The 24,064-nt window shown below is 39.5% G+C and overlaps 1 protein-coding gene across 1 annotated transcript; it reads left to right on the top strand.

The window, feature by feature from the left end:
* The first annotated feature begins 313 nt into the window (after positions 1-313).
* On the top strand, positions 314-22,392 carry TMEM67 (transmembrane protein 67). The gene is made up of 28 exons (XM_015855973.3): positions 314-609; positions 1,895-1,983; positions 2,904-2,997; positions 4,338-4,437; positions 5,261-5,330; positions 5,427-5,501; positions 6,132-6,194; positions 7,421-7,575; positions 7,692-7,800; positions 9,214-9,300; positions 9,962-10,027; positions 10,567-10,723; positions 10,937-11,060; positions 11,640-11,745; positions 12,320-12,376; positions 12,471-12,569; positions 13,056-13,154; positions 13,532-13,618; positions 13,949-14,048; positions 14,150-14,289; positions 15,024-15,164; positions 16,015-16,095; positions 17,264-17,380; positions 17,969-18,085; positions 18,168-18,272; positions 18,626-18,728; positions 19,706-19,848; positions 20,202-22,392. The coding sequence occupies exons 1-28, from the start codon at positions 438-440 to the stop codon at positions 20,280-20,282; spliced, it is 2,937 nt and encodes a 978-aa protein (XP_015711459.2). The 5' UTR covers positions 314-437; the 3' UTR covers positions 20,283-22,392.
* The last annotated feature ends 1,672 nt before the right edge of the window (positions 22,393-24,064 follow it).

Here is a 24,064-nt window from a genome sequence, read left to right as displayed (position 1 = left end):
TGGTAAAAGTGCCGTTGTGCTACACAGAGGCTCGAATCCCGGGGGTTGGACTCGATGATCTCTAAGGTCCCTTCCAACCCGCACAACACTGTGGTACTGTGTGAGATTGGGAGAAGTTTGTCACACAGAGGGTGGTGGTGCACTGGAACAGGTTGCATTCAAGGCCAGGCTGGATGTGGCTCTGGGCAGCCTGCTCTGGTGGCTGGTGACCCTGCACATAGTAGGGGTTGGAACTGGATGATCATTGTGGTCCTTTTCAACCCAGGCCATTCTATGACTCTCTGATTACTATATATATAACAGCCTTAGAAGCGAGCTACCGCGGTAACCCAGCAGCGCTTCCCCATTGCAGCCCCTCACAGCCCCGCCCCGCGCCGCCCCTCGCGGCCGCCGTACGAGGCAGCGTTGGGCGGGTAGCGCTGTGTCCGCCCGTAGCCATGGGGACCGCCGCCGCCGCGCTGCTGCTGTCGCTGCTCTGGGTACCGCCGTCGGTCCGCGGCTTCTCGCTCCCCCTGCAGCGTCCCGCTGACTGCGGCGATGAGCGCTACTTCGACATCTCGCAGCTGTCCTGCGGGCCCTGCGGGGCGCACCAGATGCGGAGCGCCGGCGGTGAGCGGGGCGGGCGTGAGTGGCGGTTGTGGGGCAACGAACGGAACCAAAGCACAAAGCGCCTTGGGTTGGAATGGACCCTATAGCTCACCCAGCTCCAGCCCCATGTCGTGGGAAGGGACACAGCCCAGCAGCTCAGGGCACCCCCAGCCTGGCCCTCAGCTCTGTGGGCAACTGTGCCAGCGCCTCACCGCCCTCAGAGTGAGAAATGGCCTCTTATGAAGTCTGAATGTCTGGCAGGACAGCCGACCATTCGACTAATGCTGGTTCTGTAAAACTGGGCTGGTGAGATGCTGGTGGTGCTTGAACGTTATGGAGCATTTCACATCGTTGTATGTGATCTTTATGTGCCCAAATTTAGGAGTTTATGTAATAATAAATATGGTTCGTTAGCAATTAGAATCAGTCTTATTTTGTAGCATGTGCTGAAACATATGGAGATAAGTCCATGATAGAGAGGGGGGTTGGAACTACATGATCCTTGAGGTCCCTTCCAACCCGGGTCATTCTGTGATTCTGTGATTCTGTGTGATAGAGAGGCTGAAAAGTTTATGAAACAAGAGGTATCAGGTGGTAGCAGGCACCGTGAAAGTAGTGTTTACATGAAATTTCAATGTTACTCATTGAAATTTCAAGATAAACTTTAGTTCTCGTGGAAAATTTTAAGTGTTTAATACTACTTTACTATTTTGATGAACTTTTGCAGATAAACGTAGAATCATAGAATTGCTCAGGTTGGAAAAGACCTTAAGGATCATTGAGTCCAACTGCAACATAACCATACCACCCTAACTAACAACTCTCTGCTGAATCATGTCCCTGAGCACCACATCCAAAGGGTTTTTAAACACATCCAGGGATGGTGGCTCAACCACCTCCCTGGGGAGCCTATTCCAGTGCTTAACAACCCATTCTGTAAAGAAGTTTTTCCTGATATCCAACCTAAACCTCCCCTGGTGCAACTTGAGGCCATTTCCCCTTGTCCTGTTACCTGTGAACAGTGAGAAGAGACCACCCTGCTCCTGCTGTAAGCACCTTTCAGGTATTGGAAGAGAGCAATCAGGTCTCTCTTCAGCCTCCTTTTCATCATATTCAAAGGATACAAACTGAATTCAGATACATAATGCTGATGACAATGTAGACAGTGGGCTAAGGATGGCACTGTGGCATTATTAAACCAATTGATAGAGCTGGAGAAAAAACACTAGAACACAAGTTGTATGTATTCTGTGACCAAAAAAAAAACCAAAAAAACAAAAAAAAACAAGCTTGTTTTTGCTTTCAGGTAGTTCATGTGTGTGTCTGCCAGGATATAGGATGGTTTCGAATAGCGGTGGGTCCTCTGTTATTTGTGAAAAATGCCCAGATGATATGGTGAGTGCTGAACTTTTCATACTTTGCCATAATACTGATATTAAATTTCCAGTAAGACTGTGGATGTCCCCTCCCTGGAGGTGTTCATGGCCAGGTTGGATGGGGCTGTGAGCAGTCTGCTGTAGAGGGAGGTGTCCTTGCCTATAGCAGGGGGTTGGAAAAGACCTGTAAGATCATCAAGTTCCAAACTGGTCCATGATTCTAGAAAAGTTTCCTTCCAACAGCTGTAGAAAAACTCAAGAAACAAGCTTATTTGCATAAGTTTAGGAGCTAAATTGGTAGTACAAGCAATTTTCTTTTGCATTTCATCTTGTTTCACTAGACAAAGTCCTTGGCAAATATCTATTGTTATTTTGGTTTTTCCACTTGTACCTGTGGTAATATTCTCTGATCCCATGGCAGTGGAGAAGGGTGATACATCTGTATCACCCAAGGATGATCATTTATCTTCACTTCCCCCATTGCTTTTGATCAGTGGTGCCCGTACTCCATAATATAACAGAAACGTGCATGTGAACTGTTCAGATACATGCATGCAGTTACTAGAGCTGATCAGCTCTAAGACTTCTCCATTTCTGTTATTTCTGTATATGTAAATATGACTTCTGCATTAGTATTTTTATTGCTTTTATATATATGTATACATATACATATATGTATATATACATATATATAAAATAAAGATACTCCGTATCCTTTTTAAACCTAGCATTTTCAGTGAACTTTTTTCTTCACTACAGGTGTTAACAAATGTTTCGAAACAACTTAAAACCCCTTTTCTTTTTTGGTCTATCTTTGCATAGGAATGATGTTGTTGTGTCTGAACACATTTTCTAGTAAATAACGTCTGGATCAGTCATTCTTCACAGATATCTGATGACTGTTTTTGAAAATTTTAATAGCTTTATGTTTCATTTTAGAGTGGGGTTACTCAAGATGGATGGAATTGTATTACTTGCCCTAAGGGCCTGACTTCTGAAGGAAAATGTAAATGCCTCAGTAATGAAATATTAGGTAAGAAACATATACAAGTCATGAGATATTATTGCTTGTTTTAGATGTTTGAGTTCTATTAAATAAAAAAGGAAATTCAACATATGTTTGCATCTGTACAGTAGCAGTTTAGCATTGCTGCTGATCTCAAACATTGTTCCTCAAAGAGAGCAAGTAAATCTTTATCACTGTTCCTTGAAATGATTTTTTAAATGGTTTATTGAAATGAAAGCTGATGTGAAAGAGTTAGAATTAGCCAGGTTGGAAGAGACCTTGAGGATCATGAAGTCCGACCACAGTCTAACCATAGTACCCTAATTGCAGTACCTAGTTGCAGAAAAGAATACTGCAACGCTACGTCACTTTCTTGAAGCTGGTTGGCACGTGGAAGTAGGTGGTGAAACGGGGAGTCAAACCGATTTCAGTATAGACTTAAGACAAAGCACATAAATATTTTGGAGAATATAATGCGTAGGTACTTTGCAGTACAGGAATTACAGATACATGAGCAGGTGGAACCAAGTAGCATGAGTGCACTAAGCAAGCCATTGTGTGTTAAGGTCTGTGGATTTTGTGCTTCCTAAAATGCACATCTTACCTGATGCCCTGCAGTTGTTACAGATGCATTTCAGTAAACACGGGAAATGAATTCTGCTGTTAATTTTGGTTTCTGTATTAAATATATTTTTGCTAGTCTTGTGTAGTAAAAAAAAAAAAAACCAAACAAAAAAAAAAAAAAGGAACAAAGAATGACTTTATTAAAGGATGTTAAAAAAGTTCCTGAGAGCTCTAGTTTTCCACATTTGCAAGGACACAGGATAGAAAAGGCTTTTCCCATGTCTTTAATTCTTTGATTAAGTATTAATGTCCAGTTTGGTTTAATTTCTTACATAGTGCTCTAGAGAGTCACTCTTTACAGGATGACTAATTTTAATTTTTTTAGGAATCTCTAGAAATATTAATATCACAAGAAAAAATATATCTATTCTGAGCCTCTTTGGTTTGAAATAGCGAAGCAACAGTACATGAAATACTTCATTTCTCATGACTACAGCAGTGTGTGCGCGCCATATAAACAACACATTCATACACATACATATAGAGAGTCATGGAATCATTAAGGTTGGAAAAGACCTCTAAGATCATCAAGTCCAACCATCAGCCCAACGTAAATAAATGTGAAAATGCGTTTACAGTGGAAGAATCCTGCAGGTTATGCTTTTAATTTGGAGGACATAAAATCTTTGCATCTATTTCAGGTCTCTGCATTAATGGTTTCATTATTAGCACTTTTTTTTTAAGCTGCATGACATACTGTGCATCCTGCTGTTGTATCACAGCTGCTTTTCTTTTCAACTCAGTGGAAAGAAGTGGTGATGGCAGTTTGCTAAATGCAGCATTGTGCGTAGTTTGCAATGGGAGTCCGTCATCGTTCTCCGCATCAGATGCGTTAGGGAGTAGGTAAGTATTCTTCCTTTCATACTGATAAATTTGGAAGTGTCCTATTCTGTTTAAATGGGATATTTTTGAGATAAAATCTTTATCCATGGGATGTAGACATTTCTGGATAATAGAAATGCTCTCTTTTGCTTCTACTGTGTATGTCCGTAGAGCTTACTGACAGTTTTAAAAGCAGTGAGTTGGAATTTCTCAAGCCAATATCAAACTTAATATGCATTGTGTTCAATAAAATCCTTACCTGACCAGCATTGTTCTTTTGCTTTTTTGTGTGTTTTACTTTTGTGGGCTTTTTTTTGTTGATTATTTGTATTTTACTTCAGTGTGACTACAAAGTTTGAATTGGAAGCACAGGCAGAATTTTGATAACTAACTGTATCATTTCTTTGCTTCTTCACTGACGGTAGAAACAAACTGATAATAACAACTTAACTTCAGCATAGGAAGTTCCACACGAATTTGCGCAAGAACTTCTTTACGGTGAGGGTGACGGAGCACTGGAACAGGCTGCCCAGGGAGGTGGTGGAGTCTCCTTCTCTGGAGATATTCAAGACCCGCCTGGACGCCTACCTGTGTGACGTGGTGTAGGGAGCCTGCTTTGGCAGGGGGGTTGGACTCGATGATCTCTAGAGGTCCCTTCCAACCCCTACAATTCTGTGATTCTGTGATAATGAGTTCTGGATTTCAGTTGGAATTGTTGAAGATGCTCATGGTGTCATTAGGCCTTACCTCTCTAAAAGACATCCCACGTAATCAGCTTTTATTAAGCACTCAGTATCATACTTAACTGCATTTTATGTCTTTTCTTCATGTTTGCAATCCGTAGGTGTGTAAGATGTGAACAGACATTCATCAATGTAAGCAAGTCGTGTGACTGTATCAGCCCAAATATTTTAGTAAGTAGAGGAATGCTTATTGCATTGAAGTTCAGAAAAATGAAGCGTTGTTTTGAAGAATACAAACATTTCCATTTGTAATTTTTTCTTTTTCAGAGTGGAGGTTTATGCTTCAGTGCTCGTGAAAGCTTACCTCCAAAGGGAATTGCAACTGTTCGATTTGGACAGGTAGTAAGTATCTTTATACTCAAGCATTTTCAAGCTGTATCCGGCAAGTCTTTTAAATTCTCTTCCTGGAAAATAAAGGTGGTGGTTTGCTGTCCAGTCGCAGCGAGGTAATCTGTGAGGTAATCTGCATCAGCAAAGAGTTGAATAGTTATGTTAATCTGGCAGGCATTGCTCTGTTAGGATAGGTTTAGGAACATCTTAAAAAGCTGAAAAATGGAGGTAATGTACGTGAGTTTGGTATCAAAATAAGTTGTTATATATGGTCTGTTGTATTTATAGTATGTGGACTTGTATTATATTATTGTATACTGGCCTTTTCTTATTGCATTTGGCCTATTCTTATTGTATTTGGCCTCTTCTCCCAGGCAACAAACAGGAGCCGAGGAAATGGCCACAAGTTGTACCAGAAGTGGTATTTCCACTCCTATTATGTCTATTTTGTCTTAGTGGAGTGAAACAAATTATTTTGTTTTGGTGGTTGAGCTCAGAAAAGAGCTGGTTCGATTTAGAGATTTACAAAGGTCAGAAAGCTCTTATTAAAAAAATAAGAAGCATCTTCTGTTTGACTGTTTCCCAGGCTGTTGTGTGTTAATTGTTCTGAACAAAGACAGTGAAGCTGTTCCTTACTTGCAGGGTGTAACGCTGACATCGGCTTGGTTTCTGAAAAACCTGCAAGCCTCAGCCTCTGCCTGCTGGGTGAGTTTCATTAATGTTTGCAGTTTGCTTTTTACACAGAGCAAGTACTCTGCACAAAAGCACCTCTAAAACAGGGCTTTAATTTGTGGAAGTTGGCTTGTTTGTTTTAAATAACTTTATTTTGAGAATACAGTAGATAAGAGAAATATATATACAGAATGCTTAGAAAGTCTATTAAGCTCTAATCAATGGTAATGCAAGTCTCTGCGGCTGAAATCTTCACAGGGTGAATAGAGTCCTGCAATAGTCAGTTATATATCCATTATATTGGGGAAGAGACCCCTCAAAAATTGTCAGCTGGTCTTTATGTCTTCAGTGGCTTTCAGTTGATAATTGTGTTTTGTGATGGAGAAGGATAACCACTGAACCTTCCGTTTTATTTCTGTTGTGATTTATGTGTTAATTTATTTACCTGTATGTTGCTCTCGGTGGTAGTAACTGGAAAGAGTGGCTGCAGCAACAGAATTATGCAGTTATGAAGGGGATAAGCCTGTCTCATTTACTAGCTCTCTTACCACACACCTGCTTTGCCATATTCCTTTCCTCTCAACCAAGCTGTAACATTTCACGTCCCACTTTTCCCCCTCATTTCACACACACCACTCTGAGATGTATCCTCCTCATTCCCTTCAGCCTCACTAACTGACTCTGTTCTCACCCCTTAAGTAAGTTTATCCTCCTTCAGCCTGTTGAGCTCTTCAAAGGTTCTGCCTGAATGTTTGTGCAGCTGCTGATCTGACCCCATGCAAAGACAGTGGGCAATGGCGACTGTACAGCTGCCAGGAATCACTTCTGCCCATCATGTGGCAGCAGTTTGTTGGCCAAAACTGAACAATTGTGTAAATACAAGGTTTAAAAACAGCAGACTACAATAAGTACTAAGCTGAAAAGAGGATATTTATTTAGCTTGCAGCCATAATAAAACCATGTTTTTCAAATGCAGATTTTTTTTTTTTATTTATTTTTTTTTTTTTCATCATGCCATCTAGATAATGCAACCAAAAAACCTCCCTAAAAAAGTGAGAGCATTGATTTCATGCTGCCATTTGGAGACCTGTGAGAGTGTAGAACCAGAATAACTTAAAGACAATATAAGGCATTGGCAAAACAAAATTGCTTTCAAGTGAAGATGAGATTTAGGAATGACTAAAGATAACAAATTTTGTATCCCATGAAAAGGAGTTCATAGATTCTTTTTTCTGTGTTCCTGTGTTTCTCCACTGCAGTTGTACTCTAATCTGACAGCTTGCCAAGCTCTTGGAAATATGTGTGTGATGAATATGAACTCACTGAGTTCTTCAAGTACAGACGCCTGCAGTTTGTTTCAATATATTTATGCCAATACAGCAAGGCTAGGCATTGTCCATTCAATAGTGTACTGGTAAGTTACCTTTTCCATTATGTTCCATCTTGAATTGTGTTTACGGAGGTTATTATTCTAAGTGTTCTTTGATTTAAAATGTGTTTCTTTAGAGAAAACACTGTAATTTTTTTCAGGAGGCATAATCTGCCATGGCTGTATTATGGTGATCAACCAGGATTGGCATCCCAAGTGCTTGAGACAAACCATCTGCCTACAATCTTCAGTTTTAAAGGAAGAAGTGAGGTAAGTGATAGGGAACAGGCACAGAGAAGTGGATGTTAGAAAGAGGACATCATCACATGAAAAGTTTTCAATTTGTTATAGGTTCAAGTCCACTAAAGATGAATTTTAGGCAGCTGGTGTAATAAAATGCAGTGGGAGATTTGTATGGAAGAAGAAAGTGATATTCCTGTTAAAAAAAAATCTCCAGTTAAATATTATTTTACTGACTCTCACTTGCACACATTTCTGTTGCTCATACTCGTACACTCACATTAATAATGCAAAGATAAGCTTGCCTAAGTGATCTGACCAGGACCAACTGTGTGTCACACAGGAAAAAAGCCAGCTATTAAGTCCTTAATAAGTTTCCAGGATTCTTCTGGATCGGCAGTGATAAACCAGAATTTAGACAGATCTTTTATACCTCTCCAAAGTTAATAGGAGGTTATGCATTGTCTTTCACTCCCAATATTCCTTACTTCAATTTCTGTAAGTCTTAAGAAAGTTGTTATGTGTCTTTCCCTTACTTGAAATACCTACATCCTATAGAGGCCTATAAAACAAAATACTTATTATATATCTATAGGAAATGGAAGTGTGAGGCTGAAGCAATATACTAAATTCCTTCCAGCAAAATAGAAAAAGTCGTGTTATAATTGAGCTGTTTTGTCACTGCCAATCAAAATATCTCAGCGTTTGTTACTTCTGTTAGGTTTACCTTTACCTGTCAGCACTGAGATAAATATGGGAGGTGAAAGACCTCTCAGCAGTAATCAAAAAGTAAGAGTCATATTCTTTTTTGCTAAGTTTAAATAAGTGTTTGGTACAGTCATTTAAGGCTGCCAGCCTTTAAACGAGGTTAGGGAGTCCACCCTTTCTAGTTGCACAGGTTTATTGTTTGCAGCTGTGCGCTTAGGCCTGGCCATGTCCTCTCACTAGCTGCTCAGTCATCAGTTCAGGCCTGACATAAGGGTCTCATACACCAAGAAAGCTCAGTGTGATCAGCGCCAAATGTGGAAGTAGTTGAATAAGCATAGATCTGGTAGAAGTCCAACAATAGTATGGATTTGTAGCTTTTAGGTTGTAGGTAATTTGTGTCGACTGTGAATTTGAGTTGAGCAAATGCCTGATATATCTACAATTATGTGTGTGCACAAAAGGGAAACTGAGTCGTTCTCTTGGAAGCTTTTTAGTTTGAGGTAAAAAAAAAAAAAAAAAAAAGCAAAAAGTGAGTCTGTAAAAAATATATATATGTGTGTGTGTGTATGTGTATATAGACAATTATGTATTAAAAAAGTAAAATATTTAAAATAAAAGTATAAAATCTAAGGTAGAAAAATAAACCATTATGCTGAAAGTTTTAGATGTATGTAGAACAATGGGACAATAATTCCTAAAGGGTTTTCTTGTTTGTCTCTTTTTTTTAATCATCAGGATGTGAAACTGCAGTTTATTGCAGCCTCGTATGACGCAGCAGGAAACTTCCTTAAATGGCAGAGTTTGGAAGGAGGCCTCTTGCAGGTAGGCTTGATTTAATTGCCTTTTGTTTTTTTGATAGTGCAGTGTTCTGATTGCCTTCAACCAAAGCCTTGAAACAAAAGCCAAGTGTTTCATTACTATAGCAGTGACAGTTTGTAAGATAAATATAGTTAGATTAGGGAAAATAAGCCTTGATTGAGGCTCAAGATCTCTCCAAAATGAGCAACTCATCATCCATTGGGCCAGTATCCATTTAAAATACCTGGAAGTTCTGAGAAACAGCAAAAATTCTAGGCTATGGAAAATTACAGGGTATAATTTATTTAGCAGTCCAGCAGTGATGTGGGCGCTCTCAGCAGTTCTCTAGGCAGGCAATAAGAGGAACACAGGCAAAAACAGTCAGGAATTATCTGTCCTCTTTTCTAAGCTCTTCACGTCACTCTTGGTGCGCTTCGCTTTAAATGCTTTCAGTATCTGCAGAAGAATAGTTGACATTCAGGGTTTAGATGGTGACTGCTGTTTGTTACTGTCTCAGGATGAATCGTCTTGCTTCTGCCTTCCAATCCTTAAAAATAAAACACAACTCAGTGTATATTTTGTGAGCCTGCTGAATATATAAACTGCTTGGGGTACCTGTGAATGTTTAGTGTCAGAAAACAATGGCCTGATTGAATTAGCCTAATTATTATTGTGTTTTGTTCAGCTTTGTCCTGATACCCAGACGAAATTGAATGCAGCTTACGTATTTGGAACAACCTATAAACAAAGTGTAAGTAAGAGAGAAAATGCTTTTCTGAATATTTGAGTTAAATTGCATAGCATATCATCAGTACCTCAGGGCTAAGCAGCCCCAGCTCTCTTAGCCTTTCCTTATAGGAGAGGTGCTCCAGTCCCTTTAATGTCTTCATGGCCCTGTACTGGACTGTATCAAGTAGCAATGTACATCTCATGCTGGTGAGCAGAGAAGCAGACACAATATTCCATGACTGCAGTGTTTGTGCTCTTTCTAATTCTATGTCTGAAAGCTGCTAGAATATTTTTTCCTGGTCTTTTGAAAAACAGCAGAAGAAACATTAGCAGAGCTTCATTCTCCTCACTGGTTATCTGGTAAACTGCAGTCACTTCTATGAGCTTTGTAGGAAATGCTTAGTACGTCATAATTGCTTGCCAATTGCTGGAATGCCTTGTCTTTTGCAAAGAGCATAGCACGGATTTCACAGCAATTTTATAAGGGAAGAATGCACAAGTTGAGCAAATCATGAAATGGCTGAAGTAACCGTTTGTATTCTGATGGTTTTTGTCTCGTAGTGCAAGATTTCCATTGCCAAGATTTTACTGGATTTTACTAACCCAATTTTTTATGACCTGTTCATTGAATATAATGGTGGCAATAGACAGCAGTACCTTTGGGCTGTGCCGGTTTTAAATCTGAATCTACAGTACAGTGAGATGTATGTGAATCAAGGTAAGAATAGCGCAAATTTTGGTTGAATATACTGGTCCAATCAATGATATGCATAAAAAGGTTATCTGGTGTTACCATATACTAGTTCAAATTGAAAATACATAATTCTTCATCTTGAATACAAGTGTGCATACTGCTTTGATTGGATTTCATTCTGTTTGTGCTTCGAATCAATTTCTTCAGTATTATGAGGCTGTCATTTTCTTTCCAAAGGCAGTAATATGAACAACTGGCTTTTGACTCGTCGCTTCTTTTTGGTGGATACACTCAGTGGAAGAGAAAATGACCTGGGAAAGCCACCAAGAATAATTCGAGTTGCTAGCAAAATAACAATAAGGTGATTAAATGCATACGATATACAGCCCTGAGCAATCTGCGTTTAGTGGTGCCTTAAATGGAAGTTGTTTTGTTATATTGTTTCTCCTATGTCCTGTGCTGTTTTTCCTGATGTTTACTTGGATACAGCAAGAGTTTCTGTAGGTTATTCTCCTGAATGAGTGAGAGTACCTAACAGGTTTGTGTAGGAGACCTCAGGAGAACCATACTGTTCTCCCCTTTCACCCAGAAACAGAATGATGACAGAAATTCTTAATAAATACAGAGTAGTGTAATGTTTTGAAAAAGTCACCATTTGGAATTGACTTCCAGACTGTGAATAGTGTGTAAAGATTGATTCGAGTATCATCTCACAAGCAAACACCCTTGCCCAGCTTTTCCTTTTATCTGTTTGTGTACGTGCCTTTTGGGTTGCTTTTAAAACGTGAACTGCCACCATTCTGAGTTTGTATTTCATATTTTATTGATCAGGTTGTTCTCTTTATGTGGCGTTTTCCTGTTAGTACAGGTTTCAATCAATACCTTCCAAGCAGCTCAAGCAGCTCATGCTACATTTCAATAGTACTCTGTATTTCTGCAGCATTCGTCTGGCATCCCACACTCAGAAAGGAACTATCTACCCACCTCTCATTACCGTTGCTTACACAGATGTGCTTGTCCAAAACCCTGATACCCAGAGTGTGATGGTGAGACCCTCGTGCTATTTTACTTGATCTGCTTTGTTAATCAAGCTGTTAGTTCTGTTGAAATTCTACTTGATTGAGCATGTTAGAGGGGTTATAAAAAGCTAAGCAGCCTGTAGTTCAGCTCAGTTTTGAAGTTGCAAGTTTTCACCAAAACAAAGCCGTTAAGACGAAGCAGTTTAAAGCCTTTTCCTTTTGCCTTGAGCCTTTTTTAAATCAAGTATGTAGCATTTTACAATTGGGTGTGTAATGGTAAATTAGACTGTAGTGCAAAGGAAATTCTACAAGTATATAGAATTTGTGCAGTGCACTAAAAGTAGCAATTTAGGCAAGAAACGTAATATCTGTCTTTAAAGTAGTGCATTAAGAGGAAGCTGTAACAGTTGGGAGAACACATGCTGGTACTACGCTTGGTACTGTAGCTCATCAGGTAAGGATACGTGCAGAAGATTGATGTTGCACCCGCCTGGTAACCTAAGATAGGAATCCCTATCAACTAACTGTGAACCACCACTGGTTACAATGGCTGTGGCATTTAAATATTTCTATAGATATTTACTTCTTTCTTAATATTCAGGTTTCCTTCTCAGTCCAGTATGAGATGAATCAGTCGGAGGCTCAGATTCAGACAGATGTGAGTTGTATTGCCATTTAATTCACCAATATAATGATTTGCTTCTGTTTTCTCATTTTGAAAATATCTACAAACAATTTTTCATTGACTGCAGATCGCGTTGGGCGTGTTGGGTGGGCTCGCAGTGTTATGGTCCCTCCTCCGGACTGCAGGCTGGAAGAGGCGTTCGGGCAGTTCTGTGATTGACTTACAGGTATGAATAGCTGGTAAACCAGGCAGGGACATTTTCATCTCTTTAAGGAGACCTTTGCTGTCATTCCCTGTGATACTATTCTGTTTCTTAATGGTAACTGAAATAATTTCTAGCCTAGCTGTTTATAGAACTATGACTTGCAGTTCAGATCACTTGAGGAAGTAGGCTCTTTGCGTTCTTTGCATTCTGATGTTATCATTCAGGAAATAGCTTTGCTTGGAGAAGTATTTATAACTGAAGCTATTCTGATCAATTGAGTGGCCTTTGTTTTCAAAGTCATTCTTATTTGAGCAAAGAGTAGAACATAAGAGTTCATATCCTAAAAATAAAATAAGTATATGGCTGCAGTACAGAAATGTTGTCTGGGGCTACTTCTCACTAGTAAGAGGTTCCTGTAGTGTGAGCTGCTTAATGTTTGATACAAACACACGCATACGTTGCTTAACTGTTTTTACAGACCTGTACAGTGTCCTTTTATAATTGCAGACAGTTTTCAAGTTCTTACTGTTTTATGCTGGAGACCTTGCCAACGTTTTCTTTATCATCACAGTGGGCACAGGGATTTATTGGCTCGTGTTTTTCAAAGTAAGTGTTTTCACAGATTTTGGTGTTACACAGTTAATATGGCATTATTTTCTATTCTCATTTTTACACATTCATTTTCCTCTCTTCCATTTACATTCATTTTCCTCTTTTTTTTTTTTTCTTTTTTTGCCTTTCTGATCAGACTATTGAGGCAAGTTTGTATATGATATTCTATTCTGCTTGCTTAAGTTCTTGTGATCCCCCGTTTCTTTTCCTTAGGTTCTGTTGTGCTTACACTTTGCTTAATAGTCAGTTGAAATAATTTATGAATCTGAATCGATTGTGTGTGAAATATTGATCTTTTTTTTTGCACAAGGTATCAGTCCTAAGCCCTTCGCATACTTCCGTACTGTTTCAATGTTGGTTCTTAATTACAGGCTCAGCAGTTTGTCTCTGTCCTTTTGCCGCTCCCATCTCAAGAGAAAGCTTTTGTTACATATATAGCGTGTGCTTTTAGTTTGAAGGTAAATATTTTTCCTCATACATTAAAGACATTTTAACATACACATCTGTATTTTTCAGTAGGCTTTAGCAGTGCATTTTATTTGTGCGTAGAGTTAGAGTCAGAGTTCACAGTACTGGTTAATATATTGTGAGAAAATGCGGGGTTGATTCCTTGGGGCTTATTATTTTGCTGTATTCTCTTAATAATTCTGGCCATCATCACATGAGTTACTGTTCTTCTAAGCTTTTAATTATATTTACATATCAAAACTTAGTAACCAGTCTCAAGTGTATTACTTATTATGAGTTCCAGTTCTCTCATTTCCTTGTATTTTATTTTTTTCTTACAGGCTCTGCAATTCTTGCAATTATTGGTTTCACAACTTACTGTAGATATTTTCTTTATTGACTGGGAAAGACCGAAGGGCAGAGTTCTTAAAGCAGTTGAAGGTAACTCCAGCTGCACTTGTTAATATACAGAACTTTGGTTAAATTTTGATACTGATCTGAAACATTAAATTTCAGAGCTTTAATGTGTGTGTTCTTTTTAGGTGAAGGGGATGTAAAAAGTGCTGCCGCACCTGTGAGCATATGGAGAACATATTTTATAGCCAATGAATGGAATGAAATTCAGACAGTGAGGAAGATAAACCCTCTCTTTCAAGTGCTCGCGGTTCTTTTTTTTCTGGAGGTATTTATGCTATAGTTATTATTTCTTTTATTATTCACATCCAAAATGTAACATGATGGTCTGTATTTAATTCATGCAGACTCTGCGGATGCCTTTCAAGATCTCTTGCATACACGTTGCTTTGTCAATAGCTGTTTTGCTGTCTTCTTTTATACTTACGTACAGGTGTACGCATCACTGTGCTATTTCATTAAGGAAGGCTTCAAAGAAAAAACAAACCCTCCAAGTACCTTAGAAAGCTCCATTGGTTTTATTTGTTTATAGGCTAATGAGTTACTCCAAATGGCTAAGAGGCTGATCCATTTGTGTATGTGCTCGGTTCTTTATTTGCTAACTTGTTCCCTGCTGCCACAGTCCTCCGGCTTTATGTCTGGTTGTATCTTTGGCTCAACTGGAGTTTCCTCCCCGCTAATTTGCTACAGTGACCTTTTATAAAGCAGGAAATGAAATGTGCCAGTTCTGTTCCCGACGTCATAACATAAGGCAGTGTTACAGCTTCAGCTACAGCTCAGGGACATGTGAGAAATTGGGCTTTAGCTTTTCAAAATCATTTTGGTTTGTTTCTTCCTCACAGTAAGTACTTCTATTTTGGCAAGTACTTGTAAGGCATATAGCTGCTTATGTGAGGTTCTCTGACTTTTTATTGTAGGGAAATGTTTTGAGGAAAATGACATAGCTATAATTAATGCTATTTGTTACCTCACATTTTTATATTGACCTTTCTATCTCTTCAGGTGGTGGGATTTTCAAACCTGGCTTTAATGGATTCATCCTCCAGTCTTACAAGAAGCAGTGAGAGTTACATAGCACCATGGAGCCGCATTTTAAGATTTGGTGTGTCTGCTGCACTGTGGTTAGCCATTGCCTTCCTGCAGGTATGTGAAGCACATACAGAACGATCAGCTTTTTGTGCTGGTTCTTGGAAACAAAAATAAATCCCAACGCCATCCTAGTGATAACAACTCTGTTTGCTATAGCATTGGGTATCACAGAATCATAGAATGGCCTGGGTTGAAAAGTACCACAATGATCATCTGATTTCAACCCCCCTGCTATTGGCAGGGCCGCCAACCACCAGAGCAGGCTGCCCAGAGCCACATCCAGCCTGGCCTCGAATGCCTCCAGGGATGGGGCATCCACAACCTCCTTGGGCAACCTGTTCCAGTGCGTCACCACCCTCTCTGTGACAGACTTCCACCTGATATCCAACCTAAACCTCCCTTGTCTCAGTTTAAAACCATTCCCCCTTGTCCTATCACTATCCACCCTCATTAACAGCCATTTCCCCTCCTGTTTATACGCTCCTTCAAATATTGAAAGTATTGGAGTGTTGTTTGTTTGGGTTGGTTGTTTTTTTTTGCTTTTTTGATCTGGTCTTTCAGCTTGTTTAGTGTTGTACAACATTAGAATAGAAAATGAACCTGCCTATCTGTGAGAGATCTTCCTTTGTTGCAATTTCAATTCGGTCAAAAGGAAGAATTTATTCAGTTCCTTTGTTGTAAGCAAATTTAGAGCATCTACGAAGACTGAAATGAAAAGCAAGTTGTTGCTACTTTATAGAGGAAGGATGTCAGTCTGTGATTCTGTCCTATTTCAGAGAGCCTGATGCAGTGATTACTGTCTGTAAATTGTGGATGCTGAACTTTGAAGTTAATTGCTTTACAGTTTGGAAAATAAAGTAAAATCTGCTGGAATAATAAAATAAAAATGGTTTATTTATTTCAGATTATATTTTTTGCTGTGTTTTATGAAAGATTTGTTGAAGATAAGTTAAGCCAGTTTGTTGATTTGTGTTGTGTGAGCAACGTAAGTATTTCTTTCTCTCATTTGTATGGGGACATTTTGACTAGAATAATACATTAGATCATTATAAGAATACTAAATAATATTTATTCATGTAAATTGTTCAGAGATAGCAAGCAAAGGATGTGATTTTTTTTTTAACCTTAATTTACTGCTGTAAATTTCACTTAAGCTCTAATTGAAAATGATTCTGAAATACATCAGTTTGTATCTCTAGACACGAATTTTACGTTGTTATCTGGAAGTGTATCAGTTACAGTGCTCTTACAGAATTCAGGAGTGGAAAATGGTGACAGAAATTTGGCACGGAGTCATTTTTCATCATTTTTTTTCTACTGGTTTTGCATTTTAGTACTTTTTTCTTCTAGACACAACCATACTGGCTTTGTTTTTATGTTCATGTTCCATTTCCACTCTTATCTTCTGGTTCTTCCTCACACATTGATAACTGTCCTGCCTGAATAGCTGTCATCTTTCTCAAATACATCCATGTATGTCTGAATTACTTCCAGTGGTTTAAATACAAGTCTTGAAGTATTACAAGAAGACTAAGTGAGAATGCATTAAATTAAGTCATTTGGCCAAAAATTTTTAAAGATATAGGTACTGATTCAGCCTTGTTTTTTCCTTTCCCTTGAAAATACCATAGAATCACAAGGTTGGAAAGGACCTACAAGATCATCTAGTCCAACTGTCCTCCCATTACCGTAGCTACAGCAAACCACTAAATCATATCTTGTAGTAGATATCATGTAGTGTATGGGTTGCATAGAGAGTTAATTCTGTGATACATAAGCATTACTTCATGCTGTCTGTCTCATACAGTCTCCTAGATACTCAACTGAAATCATGCATATTTGTTATGGATCACAGTATCAGAATGAAAGCCAATCAATACCTTTGTTTGAAACTTTACATTTTTTCTTTCTGTGGAATTTTTCAAGTTCTTGACTCTGCAATCCATGCCATTCATAAACTCAACTTGAAGGTGTTCTTCGTCCATACTTAAACAAAGATGAATCAGTAAAGATGTTACTAAACGTTTTCCTGCCATACATATTTCGATATGTACCTTCTTTGCATTCTAGAAGAGCTGGTCTTGCTGATTTACACTGTGGGAAAGATGGTAATATCTAATGAAAGTATTCTTCTCTTCCTGCACTTCTTTTAGATTTCGGTGTTAATCTTGTCACACAGCTGCTTTGGTTATTACATCCACGGCCGCTCAGTTCATGGACATGCAGACACCAACATGGAGGAAATGAATATGAACCTAAAGAGAGAAGCAGTAAGTAAAAGTAGTAAAGTTTTACACCTACTCTAATGATTTTCTTAAATTAATTAATAAATATATACATATTTTAAAGGCTTGAATAAAGGCAGAATGAACTTTAAAAGATGTTTTAGAAGGTAATGGGTAGAACGCAGGCAAGAAGATGAATATGACTTTGTGACAGCAGGGGTCAGGATTTCATGTCCTAAAAAAATCTTGCAGTAATAGCCTCAAGAGTGCAGTGAATTCAAAGATTCGGAGGTATTGAGTACTGTATGTACATATCAGGATGTCAGGAAACACTTCACAGGAAGGATTGTTAAGCACTGCAATAGGCTCCCCAGGGAGGGGGTTGAGTCACCATCTCTGGATGTGTATAAAAACCATTTGGATGTGGTGCTCAGGGACATGATTTAGCAGAGGGTTGTTAGTTAGGGTACTACGGTTGGGTCACAGTTGGACTCCACGATCTTTAAGGTTTTTTCCAGCCTGAGCTGTTCTATGATTCCACATGAAAGAGAATAAATTAGAAGCCTTGACTGTTTGTTTTTTGGCCTATGTATGACATGAATGATGTTAATTTACAGTTACTTTAATTTGTAGGAAAACCTGTGCAGTCAGAGAGGTTTGCTACCAAACACAGACGGCCAGACATTTCAGATTTCCATTTCAAGAAAAATGAGACTGCAGTATGACAGAATTCATGAAACCCTGACAAGAGTAAGTGAGACATTTTGGTTCTGTGCATAGTATTTAAAATAACGTACTCTTCCACTAAAGCCACGGCCGTGTTGTGTTTCAGAGACGTGGCCCTGCTAGGTTTTTGGACTCATCTGCAAATACTTTTGAACAAAGCACGAGGGCGTACAACACCATGAACAGATTCCTGGGTTCTTTTATTGATCACGTATGTATATTGATATTAATACATTAAGGAAAACTACAGTAAGTACAGACTAAACATTGTAAATCTGCAGGCCTGTAGTTTCTGTTTAAGCGTATGCCCATAAGGACTTGTTGTTCAGGATTTCATAGGAACTGAAACAGTGCTTCATTCAAATAAAAAACTGAGTACTGTGCAACAGCGCAGCCCCTCTCTTCAAAAAGACAAATCCTCTTTTGTTACATGTTTATTTTTATCTTGGGGTAGACCAATGCTTTCTTCATTCGTAGAGGTCTGAGTGGCTGTACTCCACTTTGGAAAGAGTCCGTTTTCTTTGAGATGATAAAACGGTAGTTGCATCTTTGCTTTTCTTACAGGTTCATAAAGAAATGGATTATATTGTCAAAGATAAGTTGCTGCTTGAGCGAATTCTAGGCATGGAGTTCATGGAACCGATCGAGAAAAGTATTTTCTACAATGGTAAAAGGATGTGTGACTTCAGATTGGTATTTTTATAAGTATATGTGTTTCAGTGTAGATTTACTCCCAGGATTTCCAACCTAAACTGGGCTTTACAGCAAGAGCGGCCTTAAAATGATTGTGAGGGAAGTATCTAAGAGGCTCTCTAGGTTAGAGAAATCCCACTTACAATCTGTCGCTTAATTGCAATGTTCTTTTTTCCCATAGGCGTCTTGAGAGGATACTGTGTACAGATGTGCAGTTGTTTATGAAGTGTTCCCTCGACTTGCTATCCAGATCTGATATCCACTTTTTAAATGGAATGAGATCCACAGTATTTAAATAGTTCAGCACTATGTTTTTGTAGAGAACTAAATTTCCTGTGAAGCAACTAAAAGAGCAGAAAGACAATTCCTCTAAAGAGGATATTGGTCACAGTGAGGATGTTGTAGTGAAATAATTGATTATATTATACCACCCATTTTTGGAGACATTGTTGAACTTAGTTCAGACCCTTACTCTGCCCCTATCCATAGATACGGCCATCACTAAGTATTGACTAGCAACCAATGATGGGGCCTCATTTTGAGCCCCTTAAATGCTTGACTCTCCAGTCTCACTGTTTAGAAACTTGGAACCTTATCAGAGCCATAATCTAATCCACTGATATTAACAGAATGACCATTACACATCCTAAATATGCCATCCTTGTATAATACCAATCCCCAGGTTACATTATTGAGCAGAGCAGAACGTTTTCTGCTGTCTCCTTTCCAACACCAAGGCTGCAAAATCTGAATCCCTCCTTTGAATCACAAACTTCGCTCTGTAATCAGGGATGAATAATTTGGCTATGGAAAATGGTGTTTTAAGCTTAAAAGACCCATTCGTGGGGAAATTGATTGCTAAGTGAGCAAAGATCATGTTAATCTCTGAAGCTCCTTTTAGGTGGGATTTAAGCATGTTTCATTACATTCAAAACCACTATCTTTCTGTAGATGAAGGACACTCTTTCAGTGAAGTTCTGTATTACGGCAATGAGACAACGCTGCTCATCTTCGATATCCTGTTTTTCTCCATTGTGGATCTGGCTTCCCAAAGTTTCGTTTTAGCAGCTATTCTAACGTATTTGCAACAGGAGGTAAACAACTTCTACTTAAATACTGTGGGGTACTATGAGAGCTTAAATAGTTTCAGAATGAAACCCTGGACACAGTATGTGATGTTAAACAGTCCGGAAATATTCATATGCATGTCATGAACAAAGGGATGACAAACAGCTTTCACTGGAAAACACAAAAAACAATCAAAATTAATTGCAACTAATTTTATCATGTTTGATGATGGTACTGGAAGAGTTTCAAAATCACTAAAGGCAGTTGAACACCTGATTCCCTCCTTTAAGGCTTAAATATTATACCAAATGTTTTGTGTTAGGTATTGAAGCGTGCTGGTTTAAGTACTTGTTCTTGAATATGTTGTTTTTGCTGTTAGATTTTTAGGTTCATTCGTAGTACAGTTGGGCAGAAGAATTTGGCATCTAAAACATTGGTGGATGAAAGATTTCTCATTTAATTAAGAAGACTGCAGACTTTGAGCACGTAATGGAGGACGTTGTGTCCAGGACCAAAGCATCTCAGACCTATAGATCAACTGCAGTGCACAGTAATACTGGGACGGATTAGAAACTGATCACTTTGATATTTGTCTGGTATTCATTTTTATTTCTGGGATTTTTACAGATGCTTTTGAAGTTGTGAACACTAAACTGCAGGCCTTGAAAAGGTACATGGAAATAAGACAGGAGGAAACGTAATTTTGTTATTATTCAAGTAAGGTTAAAAAGAAATTAATGGCTTTTCCTAAGACATGGAGAGCTGACTGAGGCAGTAAATTGAGCGTTGTGGGTTGGCACTTTGGTTGTCAACTCTTAAGTTTTCTGACAAATCCTTTAAATCTTTTCCTCTCCATTCCCTTCCTCTCCGTTCTCTTCCTCTTCTTTCCCTATTCCTTTTATTGGTACTTTGGGCTCAGTCTTGATCTCCTCTCACCTGATGTGAGATGCCCAGGCAAACAGAGCAGTAATTCTATGCAGTTTTGACACAAGTAAACAAGAAGCAATCGTTCCTGTCTTTTTGAAGCATTTTCACAAGTGCCAACATATGTTCATATACTTCTGGCTGTTTTTGAGCTTTGATATTGTTTCATTTTCATCGTTGTTTTGAAATGTGGAGAAGATTATGATTATTTAAGGGCCATGCAGTGAGTGTTAAGGGAGATCACAGATGGCCTTTGAAACACCTTGAAGTGAGGTGTCTGCCTCCCATTTGTATCTCTGAAAAGCCTCCATACTTTTTTTAAAGTTGACTGTTTTTTATAACTGTTTCTTACCTTTGAATAACAACCAGAGACTTCCACCAGCAGAAACACTAGAAAAATGTAAATCAAGGATAGCGCGTTTGCTCCAGTCACACCTGAAGGATGTGTTTGGTTGCACCCAGTAGGTCTGGAACACAGACACACTTATCTGAGCTGAAGCAGCACTGCTTTTCAGTTGTTCCTTGGCTTCACGAAGAAGAAGGGGGTGTTGTGTTGTTCCCACATCATAGCACAGGTTCAGTGATACAGACTTAAATCTTAGAGTGACTGTTGCTGAAGATGCTTAATAACTACATCTAAGTATGGTTTCCAGACCTTGCAGGTCACTCTGAAATGGTGATGTACCAGAGGGTTGATGTGACTGAAGGATGTAGAAAGTGGGTGTGGCGTGTAGGTGAGGAAGTCGACTACAGCTGATCCTGATGGAGGCCTTCCTGACGCTTTCCAGCAATGTAACTGTGCATCACTGCAGTGACAACAGCAGCTGAGTGTTCATAGTCATGAAGTTACTTCAGGGACTGGAACCACACTTTAAACGTACGTCCTCCAGAATGTTTTGATTTATGACTGACTTCAGACAGAATAAGTAAGAAATGTGTGATTGTGCCATCTGTAGGGCCCAGCCCTGTAGCTCTAATTTAGTTAGTCTGCTATCAGCACAAGAGAAGGTACGGTTTCATGTCAGTTCTCACTCTGTGCCCAGTTCTCAGTGCTTTTGCTCAGCTCGTACCTTCCTGTGCAAGAACTGTGCTTTCGCTTTTCTTTAGAGATGCCTTTAACTACCCACTGCTCAGAAGGGCACGTGAGAGCTTTAAAGGCCTTGCAGTTTGAAGGACCTACTGCTAAAGGCAACTCTTGTTACAGATAAGTAACAAATTAACGTGAACTTGTCCTGTCAACAGTTCAGACACTTGCCCTCCTTTTTCTCTTCAGTGTACACACTACCGTGTGTTTTATCTTTCCAGGCCATTGATCTAAGATGTTAGTGTAACTAACATTGCTTCTTCACGTGATGTAGGAGATCATTACAGGACTAAAAAGCTCCAGGAATTCATAGCAGCTTTTCTTCATTCTTGCTGTGTAGCGAATGCTTGAACTGATTTGGCTTCACCCCTGTCTCCTATGGGCTCAAGACACAGCTTGTCTTTGTATTTCCAGTTTTTTCTACTTTTTAAATTAGTCTGCAGCTGCACGGTGTCCTTTATGTACTGAATGGGTTTTTAAATGTTTTTTTTAACTTTATAAATGTTTTAAAGAGGATCTCCAAACTCTGAGCAATAAAGGAATTTCCAAGGATTGGACCCAAGCCTGTGCCACTGTATTCCATCCGTAACCACGAGGGCTTTCAAACAGGGCAGGGGCTTCTGCTGGCTATGCAGCACAAGTGTCTGTCTGAGGAAGAGTGTAGGAAAGGGATGCTGTGGGCTTTGTGGCAGCAGAAGGACGTGGGTTTGGGTAACCACAGTTGATGGAATGGCTGAGTTGCTTATTGTGGGGCATCTGTTGGGTTAGCTGCCAAAATAGTCAACTCCATAAGTAATGACAGGTCACATATACAGACATGTCATAAATGAACAGTTGCAGTAATTTCAGTATCATTAAAATTCTGTTTCATTTCCTAGCTGAGGACATAATTGATTTTTATTTTACTACAGCATTCATTTCAGTGGTAGGTGTGGTTGTCTCTCTGCCTTTCATGCCCACTGAAGTAAATCATACAAGAGGTGAGCAGTACAGCTGGCACAGAGCTCAACGTCTCACCCCGTCGGTCCGGTTGCTGCAGCACAGGCACAATGGCAACGCCATCAAAGCATTTCTGCGTGTTTGTTTGCAAAGTGTGACTAGCAGGTGACTTAGGGTGACGTTGCAATCTACTCCTAAGAAAATCCCGAGTAAGCTGGGATGGTGGAAGAAGGCAACTAGCAAACCCCTTGGAAGCAGGCTCCTTCTACAACACCTGCTTCCTCCTCCATCTCCACTTTTTCTCTAGCCCATGTCAGGGCGTGTTCATCATTTAAAAGCATTTCTCCCCTGTCCGTGTCCTGCACCTCAAACCACTGTCTCCACATGCGGTCTTGCTGCAGCTTCATACTTCACCCCCACATCATCAGTAGACACACAGCTCCTGGCCACCAAAAGAAAATAGGATGCCTTGTCAATCCTCAGCAAAGGCATTGTCTTAGTTTCAGCTGGGACAGAATTGTTTCCTTCAGAGTGTCTGGAATGATGCTGTGTTTTGGTTCTAGGAGGAAAACAATGCTGATACCACACCAATGCTTATAGTTGCTGCTACGCAGTGCTGAACATAGCCAAGGCCATTGTCAGCAAAGGACCCAAGGAGCTGGGAGGGAACAGAATGAGAGCAGGTGACTTAAACTGGGCAAAGGGATATTCCATGTCATATGACATCATGTGAAAGGAGTTTTGAAGGGGACAGGAGTTCATCTCTCTTCTGTTGTTCACAGGGCAAGCTGGGCAATGGTCAGGGGTGGTGAGCTTGTGCATCACTTGTTATATACATTCACACACACACACACACACACACATATATATATATATATATATATATATACACATATATGTATACTTATATAATCGTAACTTTTATCCTTTTCTCTACCTTAGTAAATAGTTTTATCTCAACCCACAAGTTCTTTTTTCTCCAATTCTTTCCCCATCCCAGTGGGAAGTCGGGGGAGTGAGTGAACAACTGTGTGGTGCTCAGCCACCTGCCTGGTTAAACCACAATGGGCATTAATAATTAATTTCAATTAACACAGCCTCTCCTGCACCAGCTGCTTCTACTCATGCCCGGGGACCTTGGCTCTTTGATAAAAGTTGGCAACTTGCTCAGGGAAGCAGCAGCTTGGCCCTATTTCTGTAGGGAGCCACATGGAAAACAGTCCATTTCGTGGCTCACTGCTGTTGTCCCAGTTTTGGGCTCTGCATCAGGGTGGCAGAAGGCTGATGAGGATGGT

Source organism: Coturnix japonica, chromosome 2, assembly GCF_054131305.1.
Source record: "Coturnix japonica strain WE chromosome 2, WE-NBRP24, whole genome shotgun sequence".
Lineage (NCBI taxonomy): Eukaryota > Metazoa > Chordata > Aves > Galliformes > Phasianidae > Coturnix > Coturnix japonica.
Note: the sequence above shows the minus strand (reverse complement) of the source record. Positions and strands in the feature narration are given on the sequence as shown.